The sequence below is a fragment of the Balaenoptera ricei genome, chromosome 2 (assembly GCF_028023285.1).
Source record: "Balaenoptera ricei isolate mBalRic1 chromosome 2, mBalRic1.hap2, whole genome shotgun sequence".
Classification (NCBI taxonomy): domain Eukaryota; kingdom Metazoa; phylum Chordata; class Mammalia; order Artiodactyla; family Balaenopteridae; genus Balaenoptera; species Balaenoptera ricei.
In genome coordinates, this window is record NC_082640.1 from 100,163,162 (window position 1) to 100,185,226 (window position 22,065).

At 40.6% G+C, this 22,065-nt stretch overlaps 1 protein-coding gene across 12 annotated transcripts in view; it reads right to left on the reverse strand.

Moving 5' to 3' along the window:
• SLC28A2 (solute carrier family 28 member 2) overlaps window positions 1-22,065 on the reverse strand; it is an 81,778-nt gene that overhangs the window by 23,779 nt on the left and 35,934 nt on the right. For 10 of the 12 annotated variants that reach the window (XM_059913385.1, XM_059913384.1, XM_059913386.1 and 7 more), the window contains 4 exons: window positions 18,383-18,632; window positions 15,983-16,068; window positions 14,946-15,037; window positions 14,723-14,811 (listed from right to left, as the gene is read on the reverse strand). In XM_059913385.1, coding sequence (XP_059769368.1) covers window positions 14,723-14,811; window positions 14,946-15,037; window positions 15,983-16,068; window positions 18,383-18,444 — 329 coding nt within the window. In that variant the 5' untranslated portion in view covers window positions 18,445-18,632. Of the gene's footprint in view, window positions 1-14,722; window positions 14,812-14,945; window positions 15,038-15,982; window positions 16,069-18,382; window positions 18,633-22,065 lie in introns of those variants that run through there. The other 2 variants (XM_059913387.1, XM_059913389.1) reach the window with 2 other exon arrangements.

Consider the following 22,065-nt stretch of genomic DNA (forward strand, 5'->3'; position numbering starts at 1 on the left):
AGAGAAAGTAGTGAGTAAAAAGCATTGCTTAGAGGTGTCAGTGTACCTGAAGGATGTCAATATCTTTGGAATATCATTTGCAAAGTATATCAAGGAACTAATGTAATTTCAATCCTAGACTTCCCATGTGTGCCAGATATCTTTGGTTTGCTCCTCCAGATCCACTCTCCATCTTGCTCTGTGCCCTGGGATTCTAACCCATGTGGACTGCATCAGTGGGATTACATAACCCTCTGGATTATCTAGTTGGGTTCTACCAAGAGGACCCAAAAGGAGATCAGAGTGTATGAAAAGACTGAGGTCAGCATATTGAAGTCTTCTTTATCTGACTCTCCTTCTGGGTTCTCTTATATCTTGTCCCTTTGGGCCTAGGAATAGTAACTGTTCATTGCTTCTAGCCTCAGGTTCTTGCACTATTGTTCCTTGTGATTCCACTACATCTTGCACACATCCCTGTAATGGTCTCTCTGTAAATAAACCCCCTCTGTAAATAAACCCTTCTCTAATTATCCTAATTTAAGTATTCCGTCTGTTCCTGTTAGGACCCAAACGGATCTATTAGGTGAAGCTGATTTAAAATCATACCTAATCAAATGCCAGTTCAGCAAAGCCATTGCAAAATTAGAGGGGACACTCACTAGTCCAGGATAAATATAAACCACATACCTAGAAAAGGTTTCTGCCATTACCTCATGACCACATTCAACCATTCCCTGGGAACTAAAGATCAGTGGGTACTACCAGAAGTCTGAAGAACACTCATTTCTGTAAAACCCATGAACAACCTGATCCTAGCATACCAATTTACAACTGGACATCTGCTTTAAAAAATTAAAATAAAAAAAAAATTATACAGGACATTCCAAGGAAAAGAGAATATATGTTCTCAGACCCTTTTAAACCAACTGAGAAGCAGTGCATAGAGGTATGTGCACGGGTGTTCATGATCCTGGCATCCTGCTTGGCCTAGGATCTTGCTAATACAACCAAGCTCTTTACATAATGGTTCAGTTTGAGAGTTAGTAACTGTGTTATACTCAGAAGCTGAATTGAGAAAAAAAAATCTGTCTGGTAGATGGTGACACTTGATATCTTGTCCATAACTTGCTGTGATGTCTGTACCCACTCATAAATTCTCCAGGTATGTGTGTGGAAGGCTTTGCAGATATGGACTAATAGTAACGCTCTCACTTACATGCTTACTGCCTGCAGCCTCAAGTGACAGGATGGGAAAGAGTAGGGTAAGGATGATAGGTTGTGCTAGCTGAACATAGCATTAGTGGTCACTATAGGTCAGGCCCAGCAGCAAGGGTGTTCGTGCATTTTCTCAGTGACCCTTTCCACAAGTTGTGGAAACTCCCCCAACTAAGGGAGACAAAGCTATGGAAATTCCCAGGGTCTGGGGTACTATCTTTTAGCAGTTAGAATGGAAGGCGTAGATAGCTTTCCAAAAATCCATCTCCTGTGACTGTTGACAGTGGGGCCCTGGGTGAATCCTTGCTCGCCCTGGCTTGAAATAAGAACTAGAAGAAAGAAAATGAGTCAACCCAGTACCAAATGACAGTCTGAGTAAAGGGCAAGGGCCTCCAGGTAGAAGTGACCAGTATCTTTTCAAGGTGTCCAAAGTTTTCATTTGATGATAGCATAAGAAGAACTGGTCAGTGGGTACTGTACTGGGTACCACTTTGCCAGATTCAAAGGTGTGTATAAAGCTGGTTTAAAACTGGATGGGCAAGGGTTGCTGGATAGTGTTGTAGAGGAGCTCAAGAACAGTTACAAAAAGTGTTCAAGGGAGAATGGTGATTGAGAAGCAAAAAGCTTATTAATAAACCAAAGTGGAAAGCCAAAAAGGAGTTGGAAAACCAGGGAAGGCAAGAGAAAAGTCTATCAGATGGTGGCCAGCAAACCTACATTGGAGTCAGAGGCTCTGTGCACCGAGGGATGACCAGTTCTGAGAACCATCAGCCCAGGTAGAATGAGAAGGGAACCTAAACCAGAACACAGCCGGGTGCTTAACTGCTGAATTGTGATGGATGTGTTGCCTTGGAAAAGAACCCTCTCTCCACACAGGACCCAAATCTCTGCTTGATGTGCAATAAAAAGTCAGATCTTCTTCACACTAAGAGTAGAGATTCAAAGATCCACAAAAACAAGAGGGACCTAGTTAGTGGGTTTTCCAACCGGCCCTTCTACCCAGCCTCAACTTCTTCCTTCCACAACTCTTATCCCTTCAGGTTAGAGGTAGCGGGGATTCTGAAAAACAGTAGAGTCTCCCTAGGTAAGGCTCCCTCTCATTAGGGAGAGTCATGACTCTTTCCCCAATGGCCTTTGCAGGCCAGCCCTTTAGTTCCATTTTTAGCAAAACTTTCTCTAGTTTCTAGTATATGATTAATGCTCATCATATAGTTCCTATGCTGACACAATTTGTCCCTATTTACATCTTCTTTTAACGATTTCAATAGGAATTTGAGGACAAAGGAGCTCTGGCTCATTTAGCTGTTGAATTCAGGCTGAGGCCCTAAACAGAAAAAAAAACAAAAACAAAAACAGGAGGGGTTGGGGGGAGGAGTTCCCAGTAAGGATGGGCTGCCTAAAGTTCTTCACTCAAGATGTGCACTGACATGCAACTTAGTCCAGCCCAAGATGCCCTTTCAGACCTCCCTCCCAGTAACTTGTGCAGTTCACATCCACCCACCTATCTTGCCATCCCCATCTGTCCCTGCCAGGCTTACCATCATCCTCCCAGGAAATTAGAACTGTTGCTCTGATAGGGCAGCCAGAAGAAACAACAGACTTAGTAGGAGCAGTTGGAGAGCTAGGAGGAAAAGCGAAAAAGAGAAATGATCTTTAAGAAGGAGAGGGCTTCCCTGGTGGCGCAGTGGTTAAGAATCCACCTGCCAATGCAGGGGACATGGGTTCGAGCCCTAGTCCAGGAAGATCCCACATGCCGCGGAGCAACTAAGCCCGTGTGCCACAACTGCTGAAGCCTGTGTGCCTAGATCCCATGCTCCGCAGCAAGAGAAGCCACCACAATGAGAAGCCCGCGCACCGCAACGAAGAGTAGCCCCCGCTCGCCATAACTAGAGAAAGCCTGTGCACAGCAACAAAGACCCAATGTAGCCAAAAATAAATAATTTTTTTAAAAAATAATAATAATTAAAAAAAAAAGGAGGAGAGGTCAACAACATTCAGTGATGTGTAAGATCAGGTAGCATAGCAAATGAGAAGATGGCCGTGAACAGGTGACTGGTTCTGTTTGAAAGAGCCATTTACAGGAGAGTGACTGGATGAAAATGGAATTGCAGGGGATTGAGTGAGTGTGAGTATATATGGACCACTTTTTCAAAAAACTGCCTCTAAAGGAAAGAAAAACCAGATACTATTTCGTAAGCACTTTTTACCAGGTACTGCAAGACCTCATCAATCATCTTCCTCCAAAACCACAGGGTTAATATTATATTCACAGGCAAGGAAAGTGAGCCTGCTGGCAAAGTTAGGATTTAAACCCCAGATCTTTCCATTACTCAATGTGGCTTCTAATTAAACATGAAAGACTGGAATTCCAGAGGGAACATTCCAGAATTCCAAAGTTATAATTGCGAAGAGAGTAGAGGAGAAGGAGCAGGTAACCGTGCCTGTGAATGTCAAAGAAGCTTTCAGAAAGAAGAGGACAGATGAACTGATCCTAAAGGGAAAGGGGAAGGCGTTTGCCAAGGGGATGTGTTTCAAGGAGTTAGAAGAGAAGGCTGGGCTACCTCTAGAGGAGGAAAAGCATACTTGAGTGAGCCAAGCATTTTGAAAGAACAGTACGATTTACTGTCGCTGAGAAGCAGGGAGCATGTGGATGGATGGTGGGAAGAAAGCATGCAAAGAAGACAGAAGCCAGGTCATTTAGACTATATATCATGCTTAGGAATTTCAGTTTTATCTTGCAGAAAGCAGAGACCCATTGAGGAATTTAAGCAAGGTAATAACATAAGTATATATGTATTTTTTAGAAAGATCACTCTGGAGGCAGGTGGTGAGGGATGGGCTAGGGGCCAGTATGGAAGTAACTGAAGGTGCAGGGGAGGACTGATAGGAGGTGAATGGCATAGGTGTTTGTTTGTTTGTTTGTTGTTTAATTTTCAATTTAATCACAGTATGACACTAATTCCTTAATATCAGTTATCTAGTCAGAGTTCAGATTTCCCTGATTTTCTCATAAGTGTTCTTTGTTAGTTTTGTTCTTACAGTTTGGGTTTTGAATCTGGATCTTTTTAAGGTCCATATGTTGCAGCTGGATGAAGCTTCTTTCAAGTGTCTTTCCATCTGAATGTCTTGCCATCTTTTATTTGTTGAGGAAAGTAGGTTGTTTGTTCTGTAGGTTTCCCCCAGGCTGCATTTTGATGATTGCATCCTTGCGGTACAATCGAACCTGTTACTCCTTCCCCCTGTATTTCCTATAAATTGTAGGTAGAGTTAGAGACCTGATCAGATTCCATTTTCAGGGGGGGAGGCGGGTGTGCAGGACTGTGTCAGAGACGTTGCATGCTTTTATCAGGAGGCACAGGCTGTCTCTATTTTGGAGATGTTAGCATTGATGACTGTTGCCAGGATCTCTTAATTCATTAGGAAATTCATGTTTTTATTATAAACATTTTATTCAGAATCATATGAACCTTGCTGAATTTTGCTCATGAAATTGTATCTCCATTAGGCCGCTTTAATTCATTAATCAGTTTTTCATTAAGGCATTGAATTATTTTAAATTATTTTCCATTTCCACTTTAGAAGATTTTAAAAATCTCTTCTTTTAAAACTTTGTAACAAAGGCATAGGTGTTTGAGAAAGAGGATCAACATCAAGGGGAGGGAAACTGGGATGACAAATGAGGTTCCTTCAGTGAGTGACTCAGTCAGGGTGATAACATGAACCAAAATAGAAAAGACAGGAGGAGGAACAGATCTGAGGAGGAAATGTGAGTTTATTTATCTTTGTGTGCCTAGAGCCCAGCCTGACTAGGGCCTGACTGAGTAGAAAAGTATCAAACCCATGCTGACAGAAATTTGGTTTTAATGTTTAATTTGAAGTGTGTATGTCACACCTAGATGAAGGTGTTTGGTAAGTGGTTAGATATATAGGCCAGAAGCTTCGAACAAAGATTCAGGCTTCAGATGTGGCTTTAGGAATCAAGACATTAAGTGTAGGAGTGAGAAGAGAAGACAAATGACAGGCTCTGGAAAACAACAGACAAGAAAGAACATCCAGAGAGGTAGAAGAATGAGGAGGGGATAGCGCCATTAAAATCAAAAAGTGAGTTTCCAGAAAAAAAGGGTCAGGAGGGTCATGCTGCAGATGCCCAGTGAAAGTGTGTGTACATTGGACTTGGTAAGTACGTTTTCATTGCTCACTTGAGTAAAAGATTTTCAGCAGAGCAGTGATGGTGAAAACTAGATTGTACTGGGCTGAAAATTGAATGGGGAGGTGAGAAAAATGGAAAGAGCAAGGAAATCCCGCGTTTCCAAGAAACTTGGCCATGAAGGAAAAAGATTACACAAGTTTGAGATAAGGTTGATTTTTGAGGAAAGAAACTTGAGTATATTTATAGATTGAGGGAAGGAATAATTGAAGACGTAGGGGAAAGAGGCCCTGTTGAAGGGGATGGAGAAGGGTGGCATTAAGAAGATGGATAAAGAGGTTGGCCTCAAACTCAGGGAGAGTAGGCCTTCTGATAAGGAGGGGAAAAGATAAGGATTCATGCAGGTGCAGGTATATTTAAGTTGGAACATATGGGAAGATAACTTAATGTTTAAACAAAAATAATAATATTGTAGTATGGGGTTTATAACATATGTGAAAGTAAAATGTATAAACATAAACAAGAGTAATATAAAGGCTGGAAGAGGACATACAGAAGTATACTATTATAAGGTTCTTATACTATATGCCAAGTATACTATTATAAGTTTCTTATACTATATGCCAAGGGGTATAATATCACTTGAAGGTAGACTTGATAAGTTGAAAATATACACTACGGGGGACTTGCCTGGTGCTCCAGTGGTTAAGACTCCATGGTTCCACTGCAGGGGGCACCAGTTCCATCCCTGGTGAGGGAACTAAGATCCCACATGCCGCATAGGAAAGAAAGAAAGAAGGAAGGAAGGAAGGAAAGAGAGAGAGAGAGAGAAAGAAAGAAAATATATACTACAAACTCTAAACCAACCACTAATATAGCAAAACAAAGAGCTATACCTAATAAGCCAATAAAGGAGGTAAAATGGAATCATTTAAAAATATTCAGGGTGGGCTTCCCTGGTGGCGCAGTGGTTGAGGGTCCTCCAGCCAATGCAGGGGACACGGGTTCGAGCCCTGGTCTGGGAGGATCCCACATGCCGCGGAGCGACTGGGCCCGTGAGCCACAACTGCTGAGCCTGCGTGTCTGGAGCCTGTGCTCCGCAACAAGAGAGGCCACGACTGTGAGAGGCCCGCGCACAGCAATGAGGAGTGGCCCCCGCTCGCCGCAACTAGAGAAAGCCCTCGCACGGGGGCGAACACCCAACACAGCCAAAAATAAATAAATAAACTTAAAAAAAATTAAAAAAAAAATATTCAGGGAGTTCCCTGGTGGTCCAGTGGTTAGGACTCCATGCTTTTACTGCCAAGGGCCCGGGTTCAATTCCTGGTTGGGGAACTGAGATCCTGCAAGCTGTGCAGCACAGCCAAAAAAAATTTTTTTTCAATTAACCCGAAAGAAGGCATAAAAAGAGGAAAGGGTATTAAAGAGGAAAGGCATTTAAAAAAAAAAAAAAGAACAATGGAAGACATCTGTGTTTATGGATCAGAAAAATTAATATTGTTAAAATGTCCATACAACCCAAAGCCATCTATAGATTCAATACAATCCCCATCAAAACTCCAATGGCATTCTTCACAGAAATAGAAAAAACAATCTGAAAATTTGTATGGAACCACAAAAGACCTCAAATAGCTGAAGCAATCCTGAAGAAAAAGAACAAATCCAGAGGTATCAAATGTCCTGATTTCAAACTATACTACAAAGCTATAGTAATAAAAACAGTATGGTACAGGCATAAAAAGACACATAGACCAATGGAATAGAATAGACAGCCCAGACTTAAAGTCCCACATATACAGTCAGGTAATATTTGACAAGGGAGCCAAGAACACCCAATGGGGAAAAGATAGTCTCTTTAAACAAATGGTGTTGGGAAAACTTGATAAACCCATAAAGAACAATGAAACTGGACCCCTATTTTATACCAATCACAAAAATTAACTCAAAATGAATCAAAAACTTAAACATAAGACCCGATACCATAAAATTCCTAGAAGAAAACACAGGGAGGAAGCTCCTTGACACTGGTCTTGGCAATACTCTTATGGATAGGAAACTGAAAGCAGAAACAACAATAGCAAAAGTCAACAAGTGGGACTATATCAAACCTAAAAGCGGGACTTCCCTGGTGGCTCAGTGGTTAAGAATCCGCCTGCCAATGCAGAGGACATGGGTTCCAGCCCTGGTCTGGGAAGATCCCACATGCCGCGGAGCAACTAAGCCCGTGCGCCACAACTACTGAGCCTGAGCTCTAGAGCCCGTAAGCCACAACTACTGAGCCCACGTGCCACAACTACTGAAGCCCGTGCACCTAGAGCCTGTGCTCCGCAACAAGAGAAGCCACTGCAGTGAGAAGCCCGCGTACCGCAATGAAGAGTAGCCCCCGCTCACCACAACTAGAGGAAGCCCACGCGCAGCAACAAAGACACAATGCAGCCAAAAATTTTAAAAAAAGCTTCTGTACAACAAAAGAAACAATTAATGAAATAAAAGGCAACCTATGTAATGGGAGAAAATTTTTGCAAACCATATACTGGATAAGGGGTTAATATCCAAAATACATAAAGAACTCATACAACTCAATAACAACAATGACAACAAAAGATACAATTTAAATATGGACAGAGGAACTGAAAAGACATTTTTTCCAAAGAAGATATCCAAAAGGCCAATGAGTACATGAAAAGATGTTCAACATCACTAATCATTAGGGAAATAAAAACCAAAACCACAATGAGATAACACCTCACACCTGTTTGAATGGCTATCATCAAGAGACAAGAGATAACAAGTGTTGGCCAGGATGTGGAGAAAAGGAAACACTTATACACTGTTGGTGGGAATATAAATTGGTTCAACCACTATAGAAAACAATATGGTGTTTCCTCAAAAAATTAAAAATAGATCTACCATATGACCCAGCATTTCCACTTCTGGTAAATGCCCAAAAGAAAAGAAGACAGGGTATCAAAGAGATATATGCACTCTCATGTTTACTGCAGCATTATTCACAATAGCCAAGATATGGAAACAATCTAAGTGCCCATCAATGGATGAATATATAAACAAGATGTGGCATATATATATGCAATGGAATATTATTCAGCCATGAGAAAAAAGGACATCCTGCTATTTTCGACAACATGGATGGACCTTGAGAATATCATGCTAAATGAGGTAAGTCAGAGAAAGAAAGACAAGTACTGTATGATCTCACTTACATGTGGAATCTATAAAAAAGCCAAACTCGGGAATTCCCTGGTGGTCCAGTGGTTAGGATTTGGCACTTTCACTGCCGGGGCTCTGGTTCAATCCCTGGTTGGGGAACTAAGATCCTGCAAGCCTTGTGGCATGGCCAAAAATATAATAATAATAAAATAAATTAAAAATTAAAAAGCCAAACATTAAAAAACAGAAAGTAAATGGTTGTTACCAAGGAATGGGGTGGTGAGGGGATAGGACAGATGGTGTTAAGGGTACAAACTTTCAACAAGTAGTAAATAAGCCCTAGAGAACTGATACACAGTATAGTGAATATAGATAACAGTATTGTATTATAATCATCAAACTTTCTAAGAGGCTAGAACTTGAGTCCAACTACTAAAAAGAAATGATCATTATGTAACATGATAAAGGTGCTAGCTATTGCTACAGTGGCAATCATATTACAAATATATCAAATTAACATGTTGTATACCTTATCTTTGCAGAATGTTATACGTCAAACATATTTCAACTTTAAAAATTACATTTAGTTGCAATCCAGAGATGAGAGGAAGGATCTGGATAAACAGCTGAGCTAAATTCTCATTGATTGTGAATTGGGCCTTTACTTTTTATTTTGTCTAGTTTTGTTTTGTGGAGCCAAGAGTGACAAATGAAATTATAAATGCTTCCCAAATCCTAAATTTTATCATTAAGAAAACTTTCATAAAATCAGTGGCATGGGGTGACTTTAATTGATGGGAGGAATGTAATATTGGGTAACTAGTGAAAAGACAATCTATTCTTAATGGATGACTGGGAAAGTTAACAGTGGAAGAAATAAATTTGATATGTTGAGAAAAGAAAAGAGCAGTGGAGCCAAATAAAAACAAATAAATAGCTGGGACGTCCCTGGCAGTCCAGTGGTTAAGACTCCATGCTTCCACTGCAGGGGGCGTGGGTTCAATCCCTGGTCAGGGAACTCAGATCTACATGCCACACAGTGCAGCAAAACAAAACGAAACAAAAACATACACACACACACACACACACACACACACACACACATAGATAGCAAGATGGTAGATTTAAATCTTTAAATGTAAATGGCCTAAAAACGCCAATTAAAAAGCAGAGACTGGAAGGTTACCTTTAAAAAGCAAGAGGGAGACTGCTCTTTTTCTGAGAGAATGGAAAAAAAAAAAAGAGGACAAAGACAAAGAAAATTATAAGTGATGAATGGGGGTCTTAGTAACAAAAATACTTAGTCTTCTTAGAAAGGAATGATATTGGATTATATACAGTGGAGACTGTATAGCTATTATATAGCAGTGGAGATGGGGATGGGTAAGAAAAAATGGGGTTGAGAATTTGTAAAGAATAGAAGTTTTAAAACAACTACTAAAGGTAAATAAGCAGGTGAGTCCACATGTAACAAAGTGAAGTGCCAAACCACTGAAGACAGCTCAGGCAGTCCAGTTTGGCACCAAAGTTCCACTTAATTGTTTTAAGTTGTGATGACTTTACTGGGCTCCACGTGAAGACTAGGCCTGTCTGAACAGAATTTATAGCTGAAATTCAGCAAGATTTAAAGCAATATTAATTTGGTACATGATCATTATCCTTTTTTTCCTGGTAATTGGCTTGAATGAAAAAACCATTCACGTAAAAGAAAATTTTAATGATCCAACTCTTCATTTCTGAAATCAAGAACCAGAAGAGCTAGTATTTAGAAGACAAGCTAGGAAAAAGTACATGACTCTTTTCCTCTAGGGCAGAAGAGCCCTTCTCAGGTCTACTGGCCCTTCCGTCAGCCAGACCTAAACTTAGGACAGGATGCTTCCCTGCTAAGCCAGCCCCAGGACCCTAGCATCACTGTGGGGGTGGGGGTGGGGGCATAAGGGCATATGGCTGAGGGTCTGTGGGACTGAGGGGGAGAGGGATGCTCTTATGAAGCCTAGTTTCCTTTGCTTTCAGCAGGTATACCCTCTATTTTACAGAAATTCAGTCTCTCTCGCCCTAGATCCTTTAGCACATCTCTGATCCAATAGCTTCTGAGCCTCGTTTCTAAAATCTTAGGGAAAACTGGCCTTCCCGCTTACCAAAGCAAATCCTCCAACTCTTGATCTCAATTCCACCTCCTTGCAACTCCTAAGGGCTTATCTGACAATTATTTATCTCACTATCTCCATCCTCTTCTATTGTCCATTCCTTTTCTTTCTTTGACTCTCCTGGCTCCTTCTTTCAGTCATCAGATGTGCTCAAGTTCACTAGTTCTTTAAAACAAACACCCCTCACCACCACCATACATTTTTGAATTCTAACAACAACAGAAAGAACTCTCTTTAAAATGTTTATGTTTTGCTAAATTGCTTTATAGAAATGGCTAAATTCAGAAAGAGTAATGAAAAGAAAGAGAAGCTAAAATAGTTTGCACTGAAGAATCAGATTAAGGATATCCTGAGGAACCAAGAACAGAAGAAAGGATAAAGACAGGGGTATGAGTATGTGTCCTGAGAATGGCTGGCCTTAATCAGTCATCAAATCTTGTCAATTCTACTTCAAAAGTGTATCTATTGAACTCTGAATATTTTTGAATTTTGGAGTATATACTATGGGTAAAGCATTGTACCAGGTGCTATAGGAGATAAAAGGATGAAATAGACATGGATCCTGCTCTCAATGTATTTACAGTCCAGTTTAGGGGATGCAATATACATATAAATCTGTAACACAGTGTCAAAACTTTTAAGTGTTATTAGAGAAGATCAAATAGAAATATTATGGGAGTTTTGAGGAAGAAGGGGCCTCTTTGGACTGTGGCCAGTGAGGTTGAGGAGGAGGAAGACCATTTGTGACAATATCATGGACATGATTGCTCTTGAGGTGGGCCTTAAAAGATATGTTGTATCTGGGCAGAAAGATGTAAAATGAAAAGATATTTCACTCAGAGGGAATGATGGAAAACATGACACAGAGGCAGGAAATGAAAGGTTATATTTAAGGAACAATTGAGGGTTAATTCTAATGCATAGAGGAGCATTAGAAAGGGAATTGTAAGAGTTAATTTTGGAAAGTCAAGTTAGGTACAAACCATGGTTGGAGAGCAGGAGGAGTGGGGAAGACTTGAATGCCAACCAGTCGGGAATGATAGAGGTTTTTGAACAAGGCAGTTCAGAGTCATGCTTTAGGCAGTTCTGGTAGAATCTATATAAGATAGGTGTGTAGCAAGTGGGAAGGACTGGAAACAAGAATCTGTATGGGTGCTATTTGAATAGTTCAGCAGGAACAAAATGAGTTTCAAAATCCAGATTCTACTATAGGTGGTAAAAGAAGGAAAGCAAACCACACACAGAAATACAGAAAGTAAACTAAATGGGGAAAATGTATAGCTTTACTAGGATTCAAAGAAATGCAAGTTATAACTTTAAAGCATGATTTAACACCTATGTAACAAATTTTTCATCTGAGAAAACATAAAGTTGATGAGATTTGAGGGAACTGGACACAATTATACATCAGAGCAGTTTAAGATACCAACAGCAACCTGACAAAATGTAGGAAGGTCCACAGACTTCCCTAGTGGTCCAGTGGTTAAGACTCCATCCTTCCACTACAGGGGACACGGGTTCCATCCCTGGTTGGGGAACTAAGATCCCACATGCTGTGCAACGCAGCCAGAAAAAAATAAAATAGAATAAGAATTCAAGCCCAACATTGTAAATCAACTACACTTCAATTTTTTAAAATGAAATTAAAAAAAAAGTTAATCCCAGTATTAGAAGAGTCAAGAGCTGATCAACAGCTTCATGGAACCCACTCCCTAACTTGGGCGGGGCACTTTAAGGTGGATCTATACTCTGTCTTTTCTATGCCCAGCACAGTCACTGGGCTAAATATAAACCAATTATCAAACAATCTTCTAAAGGCTCCACATAAGTCAGAAGGTTTAAGTTTAATAGAGAAAGACACAGCCCTGTGTTTAAATAGGCTTTAATCTATAGGTAGCCTGACCACTGTCTCAACAACCACCAGGCACACCAGGACACGTCACTGGAAGCTGAGCCACAGCATGGCAGGTGCAAAGCAGGAGGCCCTGATGCTACTGGAAGAGGCAGAGGCTGACTAATATGCCATAACTATGACACCAAGCTTCTGGTTTATAACAAGACAGGTCATAAATCTCAGGACAACTCCTAATTATTTTGCTACACTTTACTGTTACCTAAGCTCTTAAGGGTCTCTCTTCTGTGTGTATGGTGGAAATCTTATGTAATGATGTGCCATTGCCCATCTCTTCCCAACTCCTCATTCAATGACATCCCATTGGTAGCTTGAAATAAGCCATGTTGAGAGTATTTATACTACAGGCAAATGCTACAAATCAAAGGTTGATTTATTATTTTGTCTAGATCAAGAAGCGGCAAACTATGGTCTGTGGGCCAGTCCATCCTTGTTTTTATAAATAAAGTTTTAAGAACACAGCCATGCCCATTTGTTTAGTATCATCTGTGGCTGCTTTCCCACTAAAATGGTACAGTTGAGTAGCTGTGGCAGAGACCCTATGGCCTGAAAAGCCTAAAATATTTACTATCAGGCCCTTTACAGAAAAAGTTTGCCAACCCAGGGTCTTACTCACTAAGGCGAGCAAAAATATGAACCAATATTCATGGCAAAACTACTCTTGGAGAGCCAATTCTTAAACATTTACCAGCACATCACTGGGTAGAGTTCATATATAGACCTAAGCAGTCTGATTCTAGAATTCACATTAACCACTATATTGCTAAACAAAGTATGAAATATTATGTAAGCATGAAAAATTTATAGAAAGCTTACTGTCAGTTCATAGAAATGTGATGTATAAAATAAGTGGAAAAACAAAAATACAAAGTAGTAATGTCCACATTGATATATATCAATTTGTATACAGACGTGAAATTCTGGAGAAGAAAATAGAATTTAAAAAGTTAAGCTTGTTTTCTCTATGAAGTCACTTAGTTAATTCCTAAAAATAAAGAGAAGAAAACACATATCCGGGACTACCCTGGTGGCGCAGTGGTTAAGAATCCGCCTACCCATGCAGGGGACGTGGGTTCGAGCCCTGGTCTGGGAAGATCCCTCATGCCGCGGAGCAACTAAGCCCGTGTGCCACAACTACTGAAGCCTACATGCCACAACTACTGAGGCCCGTGCACCTAGAGCCCATGCTCCACAACAAGAGAAGCCACCACAATGAGAAGCCTGCGCACCACAACGAAGAGTAGTGCCCGCTCGCTACGACTAGAGAAAGCCCACGTGCAGCAATGAAGACACCACACAGCCAAAAAAGAAAAAAAGAAAAAAAAAACACATATCCATATATCCATATATTCCCTTTAGAAACTATCCAATATCCTCTTCTAAGCTTCTCAACGTATGACTTCTGCACTTTTTTATAAATACCCAGACTCTTTTCCACACCGTGGAACACGACTTCCATCTGACCTATTTTACCCCAACAACTTCTATAGACATTACTTCTGCGAATATGACCATGACCAAATTCAGAGATTTTTTCTCCTTCCTTGTCTCCTGATACACAGAACATTGTGGATTGATTGTACCTTCATTCTTGACACTTTCTTCTCTTTTGACTTTCAAGACTGTACTTTTTACCTTTCTCTATTATCTCTCTTGGTGGGTCCTTCTCCATCTTTTTAAATTTCTGATTTCTCTTTCTCCTCATCCCCAAATCTGAGTATTCCAAAAGAGCTTTTTAAAAAAAATTATATGGGTAAGTTAATATCTAAGCCTCAATTTTCTAATTGAAAAAGGGAACTAAAATTAGTACCCACCTGTTGGCATGAAAATTAAATGAATTAATTTCATAAAGCATTCTGCACAATAGTAAGTACTCAATAAATGTTAGTTGTTGTCATTCTCATTTTTGTTCTTTTGTTGCTGGTCCAACCAACACTGATATCGCTGAACTCATTACTTATGGCACAGATTTATGTAACAATTAATTACATAAAAATGTATATGTGCACTTGGTAACAGCAGGTGGCTGTGAGTCTTATTTCGACAACAAGATCATAAGCTCCTGAGAACAGGGCAAGTTTGACCTCTTCTGAGTCCACCAACCATACTAGCCAACCCTAGGCCTTAACTGAATCAATGCCAGAACACCTGTACCTCTGTTGAGTGGGAGGTTCCAATCCATCCCCAAGGCTGTGTCCTTGCTCTTCAGTCTTCCTGGTTCCCGCAGGATTTATTCCTTCTTCCTGTAAGCACAGGTAGAGTTGAGGTCAGTCATAAGGCCCTGCCAGGGGTGATAGGGATTGTGAGCAACCAAAGACCCTACATGAGGCCATGCATCAGCCCACAGAGATGTGCAGAAACTAAACTGATGAGTTACCGTGAGCTCCAGCCCTGGGTTCTCTATGCCAGTCTCCACTGTGGACAGAGCAATGCCCTCTCTCCCATTTGTTTTCTCCATCTCCTGTTCTCCTGAAAAACAAATTCAGAGCCAAGGCTGAAAGATTAGTTGTTCTATAATATGGGGCCGGATAGAACTTTTAGGGCCAGTTACCCACAGGAAAACAAAACTAAAAATATTTAGAGATTTAGTTGATTTGTTTAAGAACTGAGAATTGAGAAAACTGGAAACATAATTCTAAAATAATAAACAATGAAATACAGACTTCTACTTCCTATTGTGAATAGCAAAGGAAGGAGAAATAAGATAGGAAAAGAGAAATGAAGGGCAAGGGAACTGAAATGAATCAGTGGCTCACCCAGGGCTCCAGGACCTGGACTAAAAAGGACCCTCTTCAGTCCCCTTAAGGAATGGTTAGAGGGCAACTACTCCTGTTAGCCTCCAGGTGGCCCCACTGAGCTGTGCTGAGTAAGAAGAAAACAAGAAGGCAGAGGGCTGGGAAGACCACAGCCCCCAATCTTATTACTGAGAAACCAAGATTAACAGACTTTCCAGTTCCTGACTATAATGTAGCATGAGAATTGTTTTTGGAGCATCTAAGAGAGTACCTCATGAGATAAATAAAAGAAACCTACACGTAGAATAATCAGTATGAATGTTCATTATCCCCAGTAAAGAAAGTTTTAAAACAAAATGAGAGAATAAAGAAACAAACACTTGAGCCTCACTATAAGCAACCTTAATAGATAAACATTCAAAGTTATAATATAGGTTCATCTGAGATTTTTTTTACTTTGTAGAAATTTTCCTTCAATTTTATGGAATTGTTTTTGTTTTTTACTGTGATCTCTTCAACCATTTAAATATTTTATTAAACATACATAAACAAACAACTTTTGCTTTTTAAATCAGGGCTTTCCTGTATAGGCACAGAACTACTTGAATTTGGTCTAAATATGATCAATTAAGAAATCTGGCAAATCAGGTTCCTGCCCTCCTCCAAGACCATTACTTACTCCAGTTTGTAGGATTCCTCTGGCGCCTCAGTGAAGGACAGAAAGAAAAACTCAGCTCCACGAGATCTTGACTCTGAAGGGATGGGCTGGAGATGAGAGAGAGGGATTTCCTGATTGGCCCATTTTGCCCTGGGCCCTCCTTTGCTGTGCCTGCCCTTCTCTGTAGAGGAGGAGTGCAACTCTCAAGTTAAATATTTATATGTTCTAAAGAGTATTTTGCAGGGTCAGGTCTAAGAATTCTGCAGGAATTCCTAACAGGCACATCAGCAGGAGCGTTGCCCAGCACAGAACTAGGCACGGGGTAGTATGGAGAAGAAAAATAAGAGAAGGATCTCTGTACTCAGAAAACTTAGCATCATTTTGTACGGGAACGACAGTTGCTAGAAAACAAAAGAATGAAGGACTGTACATGATTCAATTCTAAATGACTGCTAGGAAGTCTTTTACTAACTAATCCATTTAACAAATATTTGTTAAGTATTCACCATCACCCATGGCTGAGGACACAAAGATGAATGGGATATTGCCTCTGCCATGAAGGAATTACAAATCAGTGAGGAAAGACATGTGTCAAGAAAGGCTTTACAGAGTTGGTAACATTGGCCCTGAGTCTGGAAAGTTTTGACAGGTAAGTAGGGAATCACTGATGGAGAAGGGGAAAGATATACCACCAGAGCGAGAAACTGAAACAAAGGCACAGAGGTGAAGACTTCCCTGATACACTAAGGAGGCTGTAAAAAATAGCTAAAAATGCAGACCTACTAGAGAATGGACTTGAGGACACGGGGAGGGGGAAGGGTAAGCTGGGACGAAATGAGAGAGTGGCATGGACATATATACACTACCAAATGTAAAATAGATAGCTAGTGGGAAGCAGCCGCATAGCACAGGGAGATCAGCTCGGTGCTTTGTGACCACCTAGAGGGGTGGGATAGGGAGGGTGGGAGGGAGGGAGATGCAAGAGGGAAGAGACATGGGGATACATGTATATGTATATCTGATTCACTTTGTTATAAAGCAGAAACTAACACACCATTGTAAAGCAATTATACTCCAATAAAGATGTTAAAAAAAATAGCTAAAGAACAGAGGGAAATTTATGAGAAACTAACGAAGGAGGGACAAAATAAAGTAAGAAATTAGTTAAGGAAGGGAGGGGGGAAATGTGAATGAGACGGTGGTAGTTTATCAAGAAATAAGTCTGGAGATGCAGTCAAGTGCCAGATGGAGATGGGCTCTGTAAGCCAGGCTAAAAGTTTGGGCTTATTTGGAACCAACTGCGGAGGCAAGAGGAGAATGGATTGGAAGGATGCACACTGGGGACAGGGAGACCAGTCAGGAGACAAAAGCAATAGTCCAGGTCAGACATGGCGAGGCTCTCTAACCAAAGCAGCAGATGGAGAGAAGGAAACAAATCTACAGGATGTGGTGACTAATTGGGCATAAGGGAGTAAATGAAAGGGGGAAGTTAATTCTTCAAAATTGTTCAAAATGATCTACTTTCTTCCTGCTCCTGCCTGCCAGTAATACTGAGCTGTGTGTTGTTCCCTAAACACGTTATGTTCCCTTGTGCCTGTGTGACTGTTTGTGTATGCTGTTCCTTCTGCCTCCAACACCCTGCTCATATTTACTTACCTGGCAAATTCCTACACCACCTTCAAGTCTCTGTTGCAAGGCTACTCTCTTCAATGAAGTTTTCCATGATTCCCTCCAGATGAGACTTAAGACCCCTTTCCCCACACCCCTACTGCAACATGCTCTTGCAGAAGTCTACAGAGCATTTAGTGCTCTAAATGCTTACTTGTCTCCCAGTAGACCATGATCTCATCAAGCACAGGCTCTTTGTCTTGTTCACCACTGTATCCCCAGGCTCAAGGCCTGCCACAATATTAGGCAATCAACAAAGACTTGTAAAATAAGTGAAACAAACAAATACAGATTTCTGGCTTAGATTATTGGGTATGTAGATGATGATAACAATCACCAAAATAGGAAAACATATTTCTATTCACCTAGCTCCATGCGCGCACGCGCGCGCACACACACACACACACACACACACACACAAACATAAAAGCCCTACCAGAGTAAATGTGTGTTATATTCTGCAACCTAGAGCAACTCATTTTGCCTCTCTGGGCCCCTTCTGTTATTCCTGCCCTGCCTAATTGCCCAATGCCATTTGACAAGATGATTAGGAAAATTAAGTAATTGAATACAGAAAAAGAATTTGAAAAACAGTAGGTAAACTTGCAGTTGTAGTATACTATTGTACATTCTTATAGAAACTCAGGAAAATTAAAGATATTTTCAAGCTGACATCTGATTACAATCTCAGTATGACTGTGAAGTCTCTCTGACTCATCCTAGCTCACACTTCATCTCTGTTTTCATTTTTACCTTAGAAAATTGCCAGTTCTGGGGTCAAGCCCAGGTATAGTTATAGGCACAGAGCGTAGCATTCAGTCCAGGTGAAATGATGCCAGTGATCACATCTGTCTTCTCTTGCCCTTCCTCTTCCCTCTTTCTTTTTCCTCTAGAAGGTGTGAAAAATCCATGTTCATCTTCTAAATGCAGCCTACAGCACTCATCTCACTTTTCCAGCAGATCCAAGTTTCTTTTAAATGCAGGTACAGTTGATAACACCCAACTGTGGAGAGGAAGAGAATTAATTTGGCTGATACCTCCCCTTGAGTAACTGCTGGCTCACAGGCTTGGGCTTCATTGTTTAAATGTTTTCTTTTTCTCTTATCATTTACAGTTTGATAAACTCTCTCAAAGTACAGATCAGGAAGAATGAAATGATTTACCCAGGGTCAACAGCTAGTTAGTGGCTAAGCCAAACCAATATCCTGGGATCCTCACTCCTGGTTCTGTGCTATTTCTGGGCTGTAGGGTGAAATATAAGAGATGCTTCTGTCTCTGCAGCCTTTTACAGTTTTTCAAAAGATTTTCCTGTACTTTCACTGCTCATCCTCATAATATTCCTGTAAGCAAGTCAACTACTAATACTATTTTAGGTACAGAGAAAATTATATTCAAAGAAAACGAGCAATTTGTCTAAAGTCATACAGCTGGTTAGGGCAGAGTCAGGACAGGAGGCTAGCTATGGTCATTTCCATGGAAGCTTGGCCTTAGAGCTCTCCTAAAGTCTAGGGGTTGCTCCTGGAAAACCAGGTGGCCTGCCTCAAACCCATTTGGGAAATAAGTAGGGTATAAATAATAAATGATTTTATCCTTCCTGCTTTGACCTCTCCTTGATTACTAGTACAAACAAGGGGAACTAGAGAGCATATAGAAACTTACAATTTTGGTCTTAATGAAGTAACTTACATTTAACTAACCCTCCTGCTGAGAACAACTAAAAAGGCTAGACAAATATATAAATCAACAGATGAAGGCACTGCAGAGCAACCAATGGAAGCAGGACTTGAAGGTTTTTGATCCTTGAGAGAAGGGAAGCATACCAGTTGAGTTCCACATTCATCCTAGCTCTTTATCTGAGGGCATTTTATTTTTCAAATCACAATGCAGAGAAATAATGCTCAAGCAGTCTTTCTTTTTGGAGGAAAAAAATCATTAAAAGAGAACAATGAAGAAGGAGCCTAAAAACCTGCAACCAATTTCAAAGTCATTGGCCAACTCAAAAATTTTAGATGCTCAGAACAAGACACCAAGAAACTCAGTGAAAAACAGTATTTGGAGTGCTGAAAGACCTGAGCAGACGGACTTCCCTGGTGGCGCAGTGGTTAAGAATCCGCCTGCCAATGCAGGGGACACGAGTTTGAGCCCTGGTCAGGGAAGATCCCACATGCCGCGGAGCAACTAAGCCCATGCGCCACCACTACTGAGCCTGCGCTCTAGAGCCCGCGAGCCACAACTACTGAGCCCACGTGCCACAACTACTGAAGCCCGTGCCCCTAGAGCCTGCGCTCCCCAACAAAGAGAAGCCAGCTCAATGAGAAGCCTGGGCACCACAACGAAGAGTAGCCCCCGCTCACTGCAACTAGAGAAAGCCCACGCGCAGCAATGAAGACCAAACACAGCCGAAAATAAATAAATAAAATAAATATATTAAAAAAAAAAAAAAGACCTGAGCAGAGATTTCAGCAACTGTGTGGTACTGGAGAGACAAGCGTTTGTTTTGGACCTTGATAAACACATCAGGCTTTCTATTGAGACCCTAAAGGGGCCATAGCCTAGTAATAAGAAACATGCCTTAAGAATAAACACTATGCCCTAGGGGAAAGACAAAGCCGAAATGACAAACATAAAACAAAGGCTCAACAGAATCAAGTCAGTCTATTTCTACCCTATCTTCCTGACAAAAGAAATGCTAACCTTCTTTAAGCATATATAACATATCATCCAGAGCCTCTACAAATGTTCAATTATAATGTCCAGCATCTAATTTAAAAGAACAAGACATTCTTAAAAAAAATAATAATAATAGAAACAAATCCGTAAATGACTCAAATATTAAAAATATCAAACAGGGACTTTAAAATAACTATGATTAATCTTTTCAAGAAAATAACGGGAAAGGTGGAGAAATAGATGAAAAGATGGAGATTTAGAAAAGACAATTAAAATTTGTAAAAAATAAATGCACATTCTAGGGATTAAAATTAAGAACTAACTGGGCTTCCCTGGTGGCGCAGTGGTTAAGAATCTGCCTGCCACTGCAGGGGACAAGGGTTCGAGCCCTGGTCCAGGAAGATCCCACATGCCGCGGAGCAACTAAGCCTGTGAGCCACAACTACTAAGCCTGCACTCTAGAGCCCACGAGCCACAACTATTGAGCCCGCGTGCCACAACTACGGAAGCCCACATGCCTAGAGCCCGTGCTCCACAACAAGAGAAGCCACTGCAATGAGAAGCCCGCGCACCGCAACAAAGAGTAGCCCCCACTCACCGCAACAAGAGAAAGCCTGCACACAGCAACGAAGACCCAATGCAGCCAAAAATAAAAAAATAAATTAAAAAAAAAGAACTAACTAAAATGGTTTAACAAACTGGATAAAACAGAAGACAGGGTGAGTGAACTCAAGGAGTGGTCAAGAGAAAATATCTGAACAGCACAGAGAGAAAAATTTAGGGGTAAAAAGCAGAATAAAACTTCTATCTTCCGTTTAGGATGTAGAAAGCTGGAAAAGTCTTGCTCCCATCTTCATAACAACAATTTTAAAAATTCAGATAATCTGAAAATTTACAATTTTCTTTAACCCATCAGTGACCTGAGGTTGCAGGGCAACCAATTATCCCCAAATCTAGGGAAAGACAAGTCGACTGAAAAAAAAAAAAAAATACACAATCTAAAAGTTGAAAATTATGTTTTACTTGGTGGGCTTACTGAGGACTTAAGTCCAGGATACAGCCTCTCAGATAACTCTGAGGGTCTGTTCCAAAGAGGTAAGGGAGGTGCCAGGATATAGAGGAGTTTTTGCAAAAAAACAAACACAAACAAAGAGATAGTTAGAACATCAAAAGATTACTGCTAATTAAAGAAAACCAGGCATTGCAAGTTAATGAATTTAGCCTTTTTCTGTGAATAGGAAGAGACAAGAGTCTGGGTTTATTGAAATTATTCCTTTGATACGAACCTTAACAATCTAGGGTCAGTAACCTGTTTTTTTCTACATCCTGAATTCCCTCCAGGTGCGCCATCAGGAGCAGCTGCAGTGGCTGATGGCTTGATGGCCTCAACATCCTTTATTTACTATAATAAAATGGCTTGTGACATTCTTTGTCCACAGCACCCTCTCTTGGACATAAATTTGACCAATATTTGGTAGGCATTTCATGACCAATTTTGTCCCACTACCCTAGGAAGGCTCATTGCTGGATCAGGTGAAGATTCTGTTGATAGGCCACTCAATGTGCTGGGGATTTTTTTGGATTAGGCCCTGTTGATAATCTGAAATTCTCTGGCTCTCTTTTCTTACTAGTCTCTTATAATCCAGGAAGTATTTTCCCTTGTTGCTTCTTCCCATATCTAGAGTTGCTCTATTATAATTATTCTATGTAGAGATAAGTATATGATCAACTGCCTCAAGATGTTTAGCCAGTATATTTCAGAAAAA